The sequence below is a fragment of the Anticarsia gemmatalis genome, chromosome 14 (assembly GCF_050436995.1).
Source record: "Anticarsia gemmatalis isolate Benzon Research Colony breed Stoneville strain chromosome 14, ilAntGemm2 primary, whole genome shotgun sequence".
Taxonomy (NCBI): Eukaryota; Metazoa; Arthropoda; class Insecta; order Lepidoptera; family Erebidae; genus Anticarsia; species Anticarsia gemmatalis.
This window is the reverse complement of record NC_134758.1, coordinates 8614470-8633148: the sequence shown is the minus strand read 5'-3', so window position 1 is coordinate 8633148 and position 18679 is coordinate 8614470. Positions and strand designations below refer to the sequence as shown.

At 33.5% G+C, this 18679-nt stretch overlaps 2 protein-coding genes across 3 annotated transcripts in view; one reads left to right on the top strand and one right to left on the bottom strand.

Annotated features, from left to right (window-relative positions):
- Positions 1-18679, top strand: part of tfc (Brevican core protein triforce) — a 91024-nt gene that overhangs the window by 21710 nt on the left and 50635 nt on the right. The window lies entirely within an intron of this gene.
- Positions 7396-8846, bottom strand: LOC142978100 (uncharacterized). The gene has a single exon (XM_076122377.1). The coding sequence runs from the start codon at positions 8823-8825 to the stop codon at positions 7491-7493; it is 1335 nt and encodes a 444-aa protein (XP_075978492.1). The 5' UTR covers positions 8826-8846; the 3' UTR covers positions 7396-7490.

The window sequence follows — 18679 nt, the reverse complement described above, 5'->3', positions numbered from 1 at the left end:
TGTCCAACCTTCGTCCTTTGATTGTAAATTTTTGATGGCATGTATCCTGTTTGATGGTGCATATGTTTTAAATAGTTAGATAGTGATAATTTTGATTGAAAATAACCTGATTGTAGTCACCTAGTAATCATGGCGGATTCGAATCTATGTATTCGTGTCAGCTCAAGTATCTGTACTGAGCCTGGTTGTCAATTTATCTATGTTAGTATGTATTAACAAGTATATAAGTATGTTTATCAGCCATTTGACCATAGTCCAAGCTTAACTTAGTTTAGAATCAAATGACCGTGTGTGTGTGGTCCAATGATATTGATTTAATTATTTTTTATAATCCTATTATGTAGCCTCACAGTCTTCAGTAGTTTAGTTTAATAAAAGTTTCTAATTAAATCATATGCGCAATTAAATAAACAGCACCGGAGTACTGTAAATGATTTATGAACATAACATATAAATTATTCATATTTATTGACAAACTGTTAAGCAGTAAATACTAACAACGATTGCAATAAATTAAGAGAAGTCGAAATATTGTAGTAAAGATTAAATTGGGAACAAGATAATATAAAATACAGCAATGGAATTGATAGTGCTCATGTGTTTCCTAAATATTTTTTTGTAAAAAGGTAATGGTATTTAACTTACCTATTTGTTATTAAAGTTAATTACGAATAAACTGAATACCTATAAAGTTAAACAAGCATCGCAATAAATATTATGAGTTAAAGAGCGCGACTTTAATAAACAAAGTCAAATCAACCTGAGTGACCAATAATATGCGATGATTAAATCTTTGCTCTATAATCTTATTAATTCTCATTATAATCTATGGTATCGAGCCGGTACATTCTAATTAGAGGTATATAAGTACCTATTTACTTTAGTTAGGACACGACAACATGACGTTTATTGAAATTAGTAATGTTAGGTATTTGAACTTTTGAACCAATCCCAATGAACTTAAAGGACACAAAAGTAGCTCTGTTTGTCTTTTTTTCATGCCTAAACTATTGGACCGATTTCAATGAAATTTTGTACAAAGATTGTTTGAGACACGACGAAGAACATCAGAAAATCTCACGAGAGCTATGGGAGTAACAAGCCATACAACTATAGATTACGCAGACTAAGTCGCGGGAAAGGGCTAGTTCTAAATACTCCAGTTAGGACGACTTTTATAGGAACTAGGAACATTATCTAAGCACTAAGCCAATTCACAATATAAGGAAGAGGTCCAGTATTACATAACACATTTAAACTGGAGCAAACACGTCGTAGTTTACAATCTTACGAACATAAATCGAGGACATTCTCTCGACTGACCAAAACGTTGCTTAAATCGATCGATTGTAATATTCGGTGTTTTCTCACGAACTGCACTATGTTGCGAATTATTTTGTATATGGAATTCAAAGTACACCGGCCGTTAGTTGTAGGGTAATCTTTTATATCAAACTGAGTTAGTAATTGAAGTATTTATAACAAGGAGCTTGTATCAATATTTGCGTAGAAAGTTTTGTATTTTCGGAGATATGTTGAATTATCATAACTAGAGGCTGATTCAGAACTCTGACGAGTGGTGAAAATGTTATTTGAAACGGGAATCAAAGAAAAACACGATTTTAGCTTTTTACTATTGTGTGCTTTAATCAGCAACATCGGTTATTACATTATGTATTTCTTGATTTAATACAGTCTTAGATTTCTGCCTGTTGTTTTGTTCGATTGTATGGCACCTATAACTGCATTTATGATCGAATAAAATATAGGCAATTAAAGTGCATCATTATAGGCTACTTAAAATTCGTGAACTTTTTAAAATGCCACGAAATAATTAATCATTGTCGGTGTTTTCGCAAAATTGTATATTTATATTTTAATTGTTTTAAGTAATTTTAAAATGCCTGTCAACACTTCAAAAATTTTACGCGTTAAACTATTTTGTTAAAATGTTAATATTGTTATAGAGGAAGTTGTGTCATTCACAGTATTTAACAATAAAATGAAATAAACTTCTTATTAATTACGCCACTTTCTAGTACCAGTTAAATACGGTAACTGGATTATTCCGCTGTTTATTTGCGAAGGGACTGTTTCGAACATAGGTATAAAGAGTAAGTAGATAGTACTAAGTATAGCAGTATTGCAGGTTACTTCTATTAGTCTGCTCCAAAGCCGAATAGAGTTAGAATTTCATAAAAAAGTAAATTTTTCTATACGCAAACATAACGAAAAGCTCATTTCATATTACATTTTATTATATCTGAAAAATAGGCTTAGTGAAACTCTTTTGTATGATACACCTACATATAACATGTAACCTGAAGAAAACGCACGAAGAAATAAAAGAAGTCTTTAACAAAGCAGTTATCTTCAACAGTTTAACAACCAGTTACTGCTATAGTTAAATCTCTCTTAACTAACTAGTTATTGCCGCAGGTCAAGTACAAACCGTTATTCTCGGTAAACCAAATCGGCGTGAAAACAGACTCGGCTACTCGTAGCGGTCATCATCATATGATTGTGTAACAAATTATACAACAACTCTCTATAACATCTTAGATATCATCTGGACTGCTCTAGATGGTACTGACATGAATACCATGTTTTTGGTAATAAAGTTAGTTTGAGTACTTTTAGAATCGTGAGAAACTGATTGTACAAAATGTGCTTTAGGTACTTAGAACATTTTTTGTATCGAAGTAAGAAAAAGTTCGAAGTAAGCAAGGCAGAGGCCTCGGTTTCTTAAGTAAAAAATAATCATTTCTAAGTTTTTTTTATGAGTATGTAAGGTGCAGTTACAAGCCTAACACTCTTATTCGTAAACACACTATAAACCTATTTTAGTTAAAATGTTACTATAATATGTCTTCTCTTTTTCATTTCCCTAAGGAGTGAAAGAAACAAAACACTTTATAAGCCTTTCATAACCTCATATATTTTTATGAATAAGGCGGTAAGCCTATAGGGAGCACACATAACTAAAGATACTGTGTTTCATGCAACGATGGTGTTAAATACGCGTGATGATTTTCGATATCTATGACTCATAGGGAAGAGCTACCGGTTTTCCAGACAAGAACATTTTTGTAACTGTCATGGCGCGGCCAAACTTGATCATCAACTAACTACACATACAAAACGATAGAGGAAGACATCAGGATATTACTGAACCATACAAGTTTCTTACATACCGATGTCAAACGAGTTTTAAATAACTATGTACAAATAGTAATCATTTCAATACGAATACCGGATGTGTATCTAATATGTAGTAACAGTAACATCACGTCCCTGACGGCAAGGCTTATGTAAGCGAAAACGTATTAATATTATATTATATTATATCAGCCATTCATTTGCATCGCGAGCCCATAATTATATGCCTAAAGAAATCATTAACGATAAATATAACGTAAGATCGTCGCCATTTTTTGCATTAATCTAACATTTTAAAACTTAATTTTGCGGATGTTTTACTGACATTGATTTGATTCATTGTATGCATTAATAAAAATACTGTTTGTGGTTTTTAACAAAAAAATCAATCAGAAATTATTATATGCAAGGATGGTGCAAGGGTATAAATGTATTCTTAAGTAAGTAAGTTTAAGTTTAAGTATTCATCTTTGTCTTGTCCTTAACTTACGTTAAGTGGTCGGCACAGCAGGATTTCTTTTTAAAAAACATGCTGTCAAGGTATGGCTGATAGTTTGTGACTGGCCACCTGCCTGGCTGCTGCTATAAAAGCAAGGTAAAAAGAAAATTCAACTGTTTTACTATCATGGCTGCTGCCTAACTATCACTGGTGACAAACAGGTAGCAAGGTCTCCGTAATAGGATGGTTATTCTAAAAAGTAGAAAAAACAGAAGTTATTTGTTAGTCCTCAATTTTTATTTTCCGTGAAACTCTACGTGACGCGCCGTGCACAGTGCACTGTACAAACGGCCAGAGACTCCCTTTACCAATTTATTTTTCTCGTGACAATAACTTTAAATCCTTTACAAACAGAACTAACAATAGCAACGTTGTTGTTTCTCTGAAAATGAAATAGGGAAAATATTTAGCTTGAATATTTGTTGATGCCACTACGAATAAGCACTCTATAGTCCAACAACTTCATGGATAGCCTTTGTACAAAATCAAAATAAAATCATTCACTCCTTTAGGTCAAATGTTGACACTTATGATAGTCGTTACAATTACTGAATTCACCACTAGCTCCGAAAGGGGATAGAGCGTCAATTAGGTACCTACGATTTAACTGATAATAATGAAGAATTACGTCTATTTACAAAACTTAAGTAGCTGTAACAAACGTGCCTCGGATCGCTTATTTTCTAAATACTGAATTTTGGATACCGTCGCCTGCCGCGACTCATGAATAAAAGGCTAGTAAAACTATAGCTATGTACGGTTTAGTACTCTTCTCTAGAAATGATACTCTTCCGATTTATCCCTCTAAAACAACTTCTGGAAACTACTGATCAATAGTGATTACCAATATCACCATTGAATGCATTATCAAACTACCGGACTGTTACTGAGAATTTTGTATCAGGTAATCACACAATCATAGCTGCATAATGTAGTTGTTTGTTCATCATTACAAATCCAATGTATCGATTTACCGTGAACACAATGACTACCACGTGCGTTATTCTATCTTTAACAGTTTAGTTCTAGTTGACGTTAAAATGGTTAAATTCTTACAACTGAACAGAAAAATCGCTTAATAATGGTTATTACCGAACAGAGGGACGATTTCATGCTACCATCGAATATCGATAACCGATAAACGGTGACAAATTTTGTATGAAAATCTGGTAAGCGCCTCTATCGGGTGCCGTAAAAACGAATACTGCAGTACATTTTAAATGTTTAATTGTCGATGCAGGAAATTGCCCAAATCTGTTTAGCGCCTCTATCGGGCGGCGCAGAAACTAATTTTGTAGTACATTTTTAATATTTAACTCTCGATGTAGACAATCGCGCTCGCGACTCTCGTATGGTGTATCTTTATTTAAGTGAAATAATTTAAATCGAAAATAAAGATTAAGCGTTTTAAGCTTCATAATATTAGGAAAAATATAATAAATTGTATAAAGGTCAAGAACAAACGATAACCCCCATTTATTAGCATACGTATTAGATTAGTAGATAATAGTCATTACCCGAAATAAACTGGTATTATTGGTATTGTAATCGCTAATGTTAATTGGTAGAACAAGTAAAAAAATCACGTCTACAATGCTTTGAAAGACTGGCTTATTTTTCCCTGTAAGTTTATAATGCTTTAAACTTAGATAGACAGCGCTTAAATTATTTTTCATACAGTATATAATATGCTTAAAGAGTTTAGTTGAATTATTTCCATATAAGCTATACTTAGATCGGATTTTTCTAGATTAGCAGATATGCAAGTATAATTCTCCAAAATTAAGCCATAAGCATTTCATTAAGTCGCACCACGATGTTTTCATAACGCTTGCTATATTTTATAAGATACATAAACATTAAAATATACGTATACATTAGCATAATTTCCTATTATCTACATGCTCCACTTTCCCCGTACAATGGTGAGCTCAAAAACCGTATCGGACGTTGTGCCCAGCGTTGCATAAGGGATGTTACACATGGAAAAAATAAACTTGCATTTTTAAGCTGTTTCGACAAAGGCCATGGATGCCCACTACGGTATTGTCATCTGATATCGCGAAACTCACGTCCATTGTTTGTTTATCTGATGTTTCGAAACGATCATGTATGCCCTACGTAACCCATATCTCGAGAAACAACATCGTTAACTGTCTAATAGAACTATGATTTAGTTGTATCACGGCGAAGGTGGTTTACTCGACAGATAATTGCATAAACAAAATTCGTAATTATTTACATCAGCATTGAGTGGCTATTAAGATGATAATGACCTAGTAACGCATTTTATGCGAACATATGTGGGGCATTTTTAGGTTAAAATTAAGCCTGAAATGTATCAAAGTCATCAAGGACGGTAAAAGTTGTAGTCGACCGGTGCATTTTGACCTAGATTTTTATTTAATCTCGATAGGAGGGTGGTAAAAGGATTGCAGAAACGATCGGTTTAAGTAATTCTTGCGTTTGACTGCACCGCCACTGTAAGGCTAGCGGCATTGCTGGGAATTAAATTAATTAAAATGCGACTCAATTTTATTTGGTTCTGTAGTCTCAGTACCCGGGAGAATTTATTTGATATTGATTTAGCTTCGAGAAAGGAAAATACATTTGAGTTGAATGAAACTGCGTACTATTTCAATTTAGTCTTACGACTTTTGTAACTCCTGGTACACAATAATATGCCTACACATGCAGATTGTGTCAGAACATCATGAGTCTCCATTCGGTTGGTTTGTCTTTGCTCTGATTGCCTTGCGTGCAAATAAGACGATTTCTTATTGTGCGACCATAACATGCGTGTGGTAATATAATTTAGGTGATATTATGCAGTCACTACATCAAACACCGCCTTGAACCACGCTTTCTCTACTCAACCGGATTCATTCACAGATTACATAGAATTACGACTGTTTAAACTAGAGAAAAATGATTGTTAAATATTTGTTAAGATGATACCATGAATCATTCGTTAGTTAAAATGTAAATATGACCAGTCAATACGTTGACTCACTTCCTTCTAGTGATTATAAAAGTGACAAAATAGTGATTAGCTAAACCCATATTATTCTTCTATATATTACCCATATTATTCTGCATATTCTTTATTATGCAAGACGCAGTAATACAAGTGCTATCTTCAAAGGTTTCCAAAAAGATCTAGATTTAAAGTTCACTTACCTACTTTGGTAAAATAGGGGAACAATTTCGAAAGCAAAACAAATTTTAAGTGATTTCAAGGGTTACACATTAAGCTAACGGCCTGTATAGAACTTTCTATGATGGCGAATCTTTCAAAATATCCTAAGCAAGAACACACTCAAGTAGCAATCAGTCACTTGCAAGCGGATATAAAACACACCAAATTCCATTATAGATAAAAGCCACACTTATCTAAAATGGTGCAATTAAGTACTAGGTGTAAAAAAGACATACAAGCGGTAGGTATCAATTATGATCTATGTGAAATAACTGCCATCACACACATGTCGAGATGCTTTCTCCCGTCGCCGCACGTCACTCATGCCGTCAATTTGACGCCAGATTTAATCTCTGCCGAAATGTGTGAACAACATAATTTTAAAAGTCAATTAGATATCAAGTTTGCCTCACATTATATCAGCGAAGGTGTGTCACGTGTGAAATAATATGATGTGTATCGGAAAGCAGTGATGCTTTACTAAATGTAGACAAAAGGATGCTGTGTTTGACCTGATAAAATAAATAAGAAATAAACTCAACCAATATTTATTTGAATTTTAAATAAGCTCACGATAACAAATAATTAACATTAAGACAAAATTAAAATATTTTAACATCAAAGTAAATATAATTACCCATTGTTATTATCCATAAACGACTTGACTTGCTCCTGATACATCCTATGTTTCTCCTCTAGTGTTTTCAAAGCACTCGACGGACGGACTCCCTCGACGTTCACCATGAAACTTATTTGTACAGGCGGCAAACCCCCATCATCTGTATTTATACCCTTGTTTTTACAGCCTGAATTTATCTTCGACTTAACTCTCCCACTGTTCCTAGCACTCACCTCTGTTTTAATATCTGCCTTGTACTTCAACTCTGCTTGATGATTATCATTCCTTTTTGTCGGAGACCGTTGCTTCGGACGCTCCTTTTCCTTTATCTTTTCTCTCTCTCTCGTTACTTGTGCATTGGCTGACTTCGATTTATAACAGGTTTTAATTTTAGTTTGTTGCTCGCTTGTCGTCTTATTGACTAAATAAGACGCAGTAGCATCTTCATGACCATTTTTAGAGTCTTTGCTAGAACCTCGTCGCTTTTGAGAAGGATCTCTTTCATTTTTTTTATCATTATCAGTCTGCATATTCTTTTTGTAAATCTTAAGACGATTCTCCATTCGAACTTTTTCTGAATACCTTTGAAGACTTCTGGCTCGTTCTAGCCTCGGCTTTATTTTTTCCATGTCAGGTCCCAGGCCTCCTAATTTAAATGTACGTACTGGTTCAATAGTAGCTCTCCTGGGTTGACGGCGTGTCGATATCTCAGAAACACTTTTTAAATTATCAGGACTTGTGTCACGGTAGTTTGGTGAATGGAGATGTAAGTTCTTCGCGATTTGCAAATCTTCTTCAATAGAATTATCCATATACATTTGAAGGTCCTTATTCAGTAATTTGTCGTAATATACTTCATTATAAGATTCAGTGTTGTAGAACTCAGTAGCTTGGTTATTTACATCATCATCGATACTTTCCCTTTCAGTGTCACCGAATTCTGGTGACAATGAACGTATTTCGTTTTTGAGACCTTTTTTCTCATTGTAATTTGGTGCAAACTGTTTTCTAAACATTTCAAGATATGTAGGTCGCTTAGATTTTTGTCTTCCTCTGTTCACTAAGTAACTATTAGCTTGTTCTGATTCTCTGCTCGGTTTCTCATTTAATCGTTGTGGTTTACCTGCGTTGTGGCCATTTCTTTTTTGATCTTTTGGAACTTTAATGAGGACATCATTCTCGTAAAATGGCACGAGTATTGTATCCACATTGTCATCAGATGATTTGGATTTCTTATCCGTTTTCTGCTTGAATCCAGTTTCCAAGCTATCTAGCGAGATATTACTATCGGTGCTGGACTGTTTATCCATCAGCCTGTAGGAAAATTTTAGTCTTTTTCTTTTGGTCATAAACAGATACGACGTATTGTCCATCGCATCGTCAAAATGTCAAAATTTTCTAAATAACCAGATTTAAAAAGTAAGTAATAAAACCTTTTTTAACAAAAAGTTTCTAAGCTTTGTGTTTAACGTGTTTTTAGAACAAAATAGGAACAACTTTAATTTATTGCAATTGTTGACAATATGGATACGAATTTTATTTGTGCAAACAAACTCATATTTATTTGCTTGTGTCAAGCTACTTGAAAACTTACAAGAAGCGAAAAGTTGCACATTTAAAAAGCAATTTATCATGTGGTTATCCGTAGAGACACATGCGATAAATCGTGCGATTGTCAAAAATTGAGACACGTAGTGTTGTTGGCAGGCGGCCAGATTGAAGTAAGCGCAAATTGCTTTACGCCCCCGTCGGCAAGTTCGCCGAGAGTTTCATGGCATGCACGTTCACGTGTCTGCCAGGCTACCAGCGCCTGTCCGACGAACGCTACGTCGTCAATACAACTTCTACGTGCTCTAGTAATCCCATTTTCAATTCTCAACCGCTTTACAAAGCCTACTAAACGAACAATTTAGTTTTTACGGACGTTGGTCCGTTCATACTGATCGATGAAATGAATCTTCCAACATATACATAAGCAGTGAAACATAGTGACCTAATCTTGAAAGAGCTGGTCCTTCTTGTAACATAAGTAAGCGTTGGAGAAGGATACATCTAGCCCCAATTCTAGCTGAAAATCGTCTTTTGACATTCTGCCAAGCAATTTAGACATTCAGACAGTATTTTATGCCTAGCTGTAATACAGATTTATTATTTACGTAAGATTTTGTTGTGACATATATTTGAGTAATTGTATTAGCAACATAGGCTTCGTATGGATGTACAGTCTGAATAAAACTTCTTAAAACAAGGAAGGTTTTTTTCTACAAGGAATAAAGCTCCCTTAACCAAAATATGCGCGGAGTCTACCATTGTTCTACCTTCTCTCTTGGATAATGCCCTCTCTTCCCCATAAACACTGTTTTCACCAGAAAATTAATCAACAATGCTCCTTTACTTCGGGGTAATGCTCTGCGTTGCAGATTGCAGCGGCGGACTTTTCAAAGGGGTGGTACAAGCGATAGTTGTCACGTCCACTAATGCAACGTATAATTACAATGTGTACGTAGCAGTCCTCCCTGGCGTGGTGCCAATGTCCAACTGAGATAACGGATTGGGGGCAAACTCCCCGCGACCCGGATTTCCACTCTTATTACCACATAATACCTATTTTGTGCACTTTATGTGACTTGCATTTAGGGTCAAAATCATATATCTAAATTATACGAGTATCTAAGTATCGATTGTATTTATATTTGTCGATGACGTTGGATAGTGCTGTCTTTAACGCGAATAGCTTGTTACTAGGTTGAGTTAAATCGATACACATGGAAATAACAGTACAGACTTCTAACACGTCAAGGTATAAAAATACATTGTGGTATCGTTTTTAATATTGATTTGTAATGTAATTTCTTGAGGATATACAAAGTCCCCAACCCTCATGAGGGCGTCGTGGAGGACTCAGGGCCTAACCCTTATCTCGTTCGGGAGAAGACCCTAGCCCAGCAGTGGAGTAATTATCTATTACAGAAAATGTTTGTAGGTGTAGAGTTGGGTCTCTATTTGCTCTATTCAAGTGCCTCCATCTTTGTAATAGCAAAGTCTAAAGCTCATTTAGAAACCTGGCATCTTAACGGTTTAAATGTCTTCGTAAGCGAATGCACTATAACTTCAAAAACCACTAGCTATCTGGCTATTCCTCGGAGGGTAGTATTTACGATAGTGGCGCCACCTATCGCCATTCTCCGCGTTCCACACTCCAATCTATTATTAACGAAGTAAGGATTTATGTCTGCATCGCGCACCCATTTAAATAACATGTTGGCATGCTATTAGTCGATGGCACTCGACGGCATTTCGGAGGAACGTGTGGTTTATCCAGGCTTTACTGTTGTCACATCGAAATGCAGATCGTTTATATTGTAGAACATTTTTATGGGTGTCGACAATGCTTTTGTCGAACTTTTATATGTTTTAATGGGTGGGATAGGTAGTGTTTATATTGTTTGTAATTCAATCTTACATAGTGACAAGTAGAAGTATGATGTAGAGTTCAAATTTAACACTGAAATTATAATTATAATTCTGATATGTATAGACCTGCAAAATTACTCATTTTATCGTGCAAATAATCACACTAACGCGATGCAACTCGTCATCAGGGATCAAATTGGATATCACGTGAATGATTACTGCCAAATTCCATTTACTTAAGCCCAGTTACATAAACATCGACCATCCGTTTTCCACGAACATGTTTACACGTCACACTCAAACACAAATTTATTTTGAATCCACGAAACATCGTTAGGCATACATGACTAATGTTATTACGCGTGCACATTGCATTATAATCAAGTCCGATTCGTATGTTCCAACTCAATTTCGATACACATTATCATTTAGATTGAAATTAGATGAGATTCATGATATGATGTTTGTTAAAGCAATGTTAACTGCTTCGTAGATTAAAGCAGGTGTTAAGGCCATCGGTAGCTAAATCATTGTCATTGTTCACTCACGAAGTAACAATCTTGACTTGATAAATTAGTCCTTAGACAGTTGTAATAAAGTCTACGAAAGTATAGCGATCAGCCTATTTTTACTTTTTAATTTGAGTGATAGGATCGATGGCATTTGAAACAAGAACCGGAAAACTAATCTAAAAGTATTGAAGAGGCAATGTATGGCGTAACTTGAAAGGTTAACAAGATACCAGTTTAGATGACTCCATCATAAAAGGATTTCTCAAGGATTTTCATCTTGACAATATTTTTTCACAAAAAATCGATGACATGCGACTGTTTTTCTATTTTTGTTGGCTAATTTCGTATTGTGTTGAGTTTTTTTGTTGACTCTTCTAGAGATAACATTCTGGTTTAATATTAATCACTAATCATTTTGATATTATTAATTGTATGTTTTTGTCAGATACAGAGAACTATGTTTAACCTGCGACTTCATCCATTCCAGCAATATTACCTACTTATGTAAGAACTTTTAATAAGTTAAACTATAAAACATTTTTGCAAACTTGCAACACAGAGGTAAATAAAAATTATATATATTCATGTCTCTAATTAATAGAAAAAGACACGAGAAAGTACAAAAATCTCACAAAAAATACTTATGTCATTACTCTAAATTTTTAAACATGCAAGGCAAACAAACGTGTTTGTATTTTTAACAAACGTCTAGTACGTCTACCCCCGGTTTCTGAGGTACATTTAGCGGTAGTTTATCTATTTAATAGTGTCAAAACTTATACAAAAAAAACGCTATCGACTAGATAAACTACCGTTAAATGTACTCAGAAACCGGGGGCTAGTAGTTCATGCAAATCGCCACCAACTTATAGACTGATTGTTATAATATTAATGCGTCTTCGATTATTCCGATAGAGTTCATGGTTTCTGAATGTCAATAGCGAAGGTTTTCCAAGTTCTTTTATAGACGAAACCTATTTTAATATCTATTTTTATGTATACTGGCACAGCAAGTGTGATGATTTAGCAAAAACGTGGTCCTTATTTGCACTTAAAAGTCTTGATTATAAGTAATTAACCTTCAAAGAAATATATTAATTACGAAATCATTTAAATCACTGCTTCTGCGTTTCAGGACTGCACTTCGGGGCTTTCTTTTAGATTCCATATACTATATAGATTTTGGAATTTTTTTGACAAGTCTCCATAGAGCACTTGGTAAATATATAATTGATAAATGGTACACCACAATATTAACATTCATCTTGTCCCCTAAAATTATTTACATAATATTAAACCGTTTTTTTTACTATTTAAATTCGAATTAACTGCGTAGCTCTATAAACTAAACTCGTATGAAGGAAAATACCTTTTAACATATTTTACCTAATCACATAATTAATAAGAAAGATAAGTTCATTGACATGAAAACGTGAGATCCGCATTCAGAAATAATTTATAACGTAAATAAGATAGTTATAGTTAATCTTTTATGTCAAAAATAAGCGAATTTCCCTTTAATTATGCGTACGATATGTTTTTACTCATAAAGTTCGTAATCAAGTTTATCAAATATGCTACCTATAATAAATTCAAATGGACTGAAACACGCAAGTCATTGAATATTATATTTAAATAAGTAGTTTTACTTATCAATACATGAAATAAGTTCAGGAACTAATTTGAATAATATGATACACGCGTTTACTTTTTACGTACATATAGTATTTTCGATTGTTTCCGATTTCATAGAACATAAATAATTTCAAACTTATTTAGTTAATTACTTTTGCCAACTTCAAATAAGAAGTAGGTTTCAATCGGTCTCTATTTTTTCATGTTTGTTACCTCGTTTATTTCACAATGTAAATTAATAAAACATATTATTATCGAGAGCTTTACGTATGGGGTAATAGTAGTATTTTAATTGGTTTAAAGAATACTGAAAAACATTCCGCTTAAATACCACCGATACTAGGTCAAAATATGTAACCGCATACTAACTGTATATTAGTTCTTGATTGATTTTCATAAAATTGCAATTATTTTGCACATTGCGTCAATAGGTGTCATTCACGGGTGAAGGATCAATTAAAAACTGTTAATTAAAAATAACATTTCAGTCGTTAATTGTTTCGTATAAAGTCGTAAAGTTATGCAAAATAGGCTTGAGAATCATTATATTTAATTAGTAAGTAATAAATAATGAAAGTCCTTGTCTTTTTAAAATACTTTATTAAAATGTCAGTTCGGTGTACAAAATTCGACATGTCGGTAAATTAATTAGTTATTTTTTACTGTTTTATTGTGCCATACTCTTGCGTAAAAAGAAAAGGAAGGGAATGTAAAAATAAGGCATCCATTAATTTATATTATTGACGAATCATAATATAATTATTCATCGATCGTATAAGGTAGTATTTTTGCAAATTAATATCACAAGCCATGTTAGGGTAAGATTTAGCCAGCTTACATGCATAATTGCATACCATACATGAATAAAATAACGCCTATCTCCTATAGGGCAGGCCGAGACCAAAGAGTGGATAATAATAATCAAAATGATCTTATGTAAAACGTATATATAAGGTATATTATGTATTATTGTTTGTTAATCATAGTATAATAGCGACTATACCAAAACACCAGGAAATCGCAACCAGTTTGGATTTACGCCGACAATATTAAAAACAAACCACATTAGGGGCCGCATAAAATCGTTACGCAACTCGAACACGAAACATTAAAAATACCATTTACCAACAAATCCATTTACGTGTTTGTATTTCAAATCTGCGATACCGTGTTACTTTAACGTATTTCTAACCTTGTTAATGTCGTATATTCCCGCTAAAAAGTACATCAATAAAGTATTTCAGTCTATATTTCAATCTTTTTATAACAATTTCTACCCAAGGCGATATGAATTAGGATGGTTTGGGTAACGTTGCTTGATTTGGGCCAAGGTGTGCTGAAATTGATGTCAATTTAGATGACAATGGGCGAGTTGTAATGTGTTGAGGTGTTGAGTACACGCACATTCGCCGCGTTCACTTACTTTTATTTAATGACTTCTTTCAAGGTTACAAATGCTTCTTTGTCGCGATAATTGCTTTTGATGTGCACCTTTCCTTTGTGTAGTCCATTACTTGGACGTAGATGTTGGTATGTTATATACTGGGTTCTCAGGTGACTTCGCGGGCAATGAAAGTAATCCTGCTTACATTAATCAGGTATATTTTTTTTGCCTGCATGTAAAAGATAGGGAAAACATAAATCAATGGTTTCGTTACCTACAGATTAATTCTACAGAAATAAACACTAACCGGGAAGGTAGACGTAGTAGATTATAAGTAACTTACAATACGGAATCGATATCATTTCAGTAACAAATCCTTGTACCATCATTCTTGACGGCAGTTAAAAAAGGAGTACACAAATTGTATTACATGGATAATTTTAGAAAACTAAATTTAAAACCGTCGCACATACTCTTATCTAAAGTTGCAGAATACAGTTGAAAACTATATTCTAAAAGCGTCCTTTCACAATAGAAATAGCTAGTGGCCAGACCGTTAATAATAGAAATATACCGGGAAACTAGTGAAGCTATTTTATCAGAGGGAAAATACAACGAAAGCCATTTAGAATAAAACTAAAAATAAGCTTATTTTTTATTTAACACGTCTCTGCGGTCAACGACACGCGAAATAGGTATTAATCAAATAAATGTTATAAATTGTGGAAATACCAGTTGAAATTGATGTGTGGAATTTCTTTTTAATACATTTTTACGCTGATCATTGAACTATAAATCTTGACATTTTTTTGCTGCGTAAAACGAAAACAGGATCATTTCTCATTAGGCCTGTGTGGTGGAATCAAAGTCTAACTTCTCCAGAAATAAGTAGGTAATTCGGTTTAAAATATGACAAGATGTATGAATGTGAGTTAGGCAAAGAAAGTTCGTAAGGATCGTACCAAGTGGCGTTATTTGGTCTTTGCCTACCCCTATGGGAAAAAGGTGTGATATTATGTATGTTTGTCTGTAAAATGAAACAAAAAGGTCAACAATCATGAAGACACCAAATAGTTTTTATTTCACTGTCACGTTTCAGTCTCGTTCGGTAGTTGGCTGTTGCAAAAGTAGTTGCGTGATGAATCGACGCAGGCCCGCAAAGTTCAAGTTCGTAGCTGACATTTCTGATGGATTAGTTTGCGCAATCCACTGGGAACAGAGCCTACGTGTAATTATACTATTAACGTGTTTTATATTGAAAAAAAATGTTCGGGTCAAAGTAAATTAAATTGTTGATTTACATAAATTAATAATTTGCTAAAAAGGCTATAATTTAATGTGTTAGAAACACATTAAATTATAGCCTTTAACTTAATCTTAGTTCAATCAAACTTTTTTGGGGTTCGGCTTACAATATTGCCTATGTTTCGATAGCTATTTATATTGATTTCAAATAAAAACTAGTTCTAAGTCATTCCTCTTCAAACATTTACTAAACTTTCAACGAGGACCTTACATAATAGTAAATTGTTAATCTGTGCATAATCTTGTTTGCCGATAAGTTCCGGCAAATCAAACGTAAGACATTTAGTTACGAGACAATAGATCGATTAGCTAGGCTGAATGCACTTGACCCACATCCGGTTGAGCTTGATACGATTGTTTACTAATCCCAGCACTAGTCCACTATGCACAGATACTAAATCATACATTCGATTTACAAAAATGCGCGCAATGTTTTACTTTTCTTTGACCAGAGAGATAAGAATGGGCTTTAAAAAGTTAACCTGTCATATCGAATTAATTTTCAATGATTGTTTTTATTACTGAACATTAATTTCGATAAATAGGCAAGTATTTGTATAAAACAGTTATTATGGCAGGATGTTTTCAAATTGATTTGAAAATACCTGTTTTTCTTATTTATTAGATTTTTAACACTATTATGTTATGCTAAAACCTATTACGACTTTCGAAGATATGTCAATGACTTGCTTATTTTGGAAAGAGTTCATTATACTATTAATTTAAGTATTTCGGGATGCTAATAAAATTCTAGATACAGCTATTTCTTTGAATTATGGTGTTTTTTACACAAAACCTGCCTCAGGATGGAAAAAGGTTAATAACCGAGCTATATAGGGTCAAGAAACAGATTCATACGGTTCACGTGCTTTCAAATTTATCAACGTCTGACAGCTATCCACATAAACATTTACATAACAATTATGCATATATTTATGGTTTATTTAAGACCGGTTTTTGACATGACCGAGGTTTGTAAACAATGTATTAACGTACCTATTTCTAGATCAACGAACTTTGTTTTTTTAACGTTATTGATAGCGATATCACCCTCACATTATTAAAATTAGTTAGTCGATTTTCTTTTACAATTTCTAGCTATATTAACACTTAGTATGTGGGGATAGAGTGTAGAATTCTGTGTCGTGTGTGTTACAGTTTGTTCAGAATGTTGTGCAAGTAGGGAAGCAGTGAAAAACAAGCTTAATTACTGTATGAGAATGCTGAAGAGTCTATTACAGTAATGAAGAGGGTGTGACTACGATCGCTTACTATTAGTAGTCACGAACTAATTTGTGATAATATGTTTATGTGTGATGGAAAATATCGTAACTTGTGGACGTTAGTTTGTCATCCGCTGGAAAATTTTGTTGTAGGAAAAGTAGATCATGATACATTGTTGGAAAGAGAAACATGTCGTTGTATTTCCGGAAAGTAAATATAGCTTTAAAGAAAATTAAGGAAGTGGTTGAGCCGATGTCTTCAAAGACTAGCTGACCCGCGCAACTTCGCTTGCGTCACATAAGAGAGAATGGGGCAAATTTTTTCCCGTTTTTCTTAGTACTCTGCTTCTATTGGTCGTAGCATGATGATATATAGCCTTTCTCGATAAATGGGCTATCTAATACTGAAATAATTTTTCAAATCGGACCAGTAGTTCCTGAGATTAGCGCGTTCAAACAAACAAACAAACTCTTCATCTTTATAATATTAGTATAAATTATATTAATAACGCGTAACTATACATTAATATAAGTGTAAGTACATCGAGTTTAAAATAAATGCTACTTCGTTCCCATGACAGAAGTACAGATCGCTACATGCACCGCATCGCCTTTTGAGCCTAAATGAATGTCAATAATATGATCATAATTTTAAGCGTATAAGTGTTTCTTAAATAATTAAAATATTATTGACATTTAAAAATATGGATATTGATACTTTGCATGTAGAATTGAAAAGGTGCGAATATTTACGAAAGGGCGTAATTTTCTTTCTCTGTAATCAGCATTTACTACTCAATTAGGCTTGATTGGATGTGTCCAGCGCATTATCACCTTATTTATAGGAATTTCCTTGTTGTTTTTTTGTATAAAAGACAGATAGTTACTTGTATGTTCACATATTTATTGGCTTTACTCAGTTGTCATCATAATTTCATATAAGTAAGTATGAATAATAACACAAGGTGATTTTCTCTGGATATATTTAATATGTATTATTACTTCATATTGCCAAGTCATGTTCAAAAAGGTATAAAAATTTCTCAACGATACCCACTGTGGTTTTATTTATGGCTTTTAATGTCAACGATGTACGTCAATAATTTTACATTTAAGTTATTAGGGATAAGCCATTTTAAACATATTTATGTCGTGAATAATAATGATTGAGTGTCCTTACCGGTTATGGTGATATTTTTAATTTCTTTACTTAATTATCATGATGGAATTAATTATTACTAGGTACTTAATTTTCCGTAAACATTGATAAACTTGTAACTATATTCATGTTTAAGTAAACGTATAATTAACTTAATTAAATATTTATAAGCTTTTTCGCATTTATTTCCCGAAAGGCAAGTTATCTGCCTGCCATATTAAAATATTAGACATGAGCTGCGAATTATTTAAAAAGAAAACTCTTCGATTCGAAAACCGAATGGAGAAATGAGCAACTGGTTATGACTAAATTTTCTTTTTTTCGTTCCTCCGTTTGATGCACAGGGTACCAACATTAGCGACTAGTTAGTATGGTTAAAATTGTTGGAGCCACCCGAAGATTTTTAATATGCTTTAAAACTACTTTCAGTCTGTCTGAGATAACCAAATCGACATATTTGAGACGGTTGATTCAATCATTCGACTCACTTATCAAAATACAAGTGAAATAAAACTTTTTGTTATTTGTAACTAGATAACTACTTATAAGTATTTACGTCCATCATTCGTCA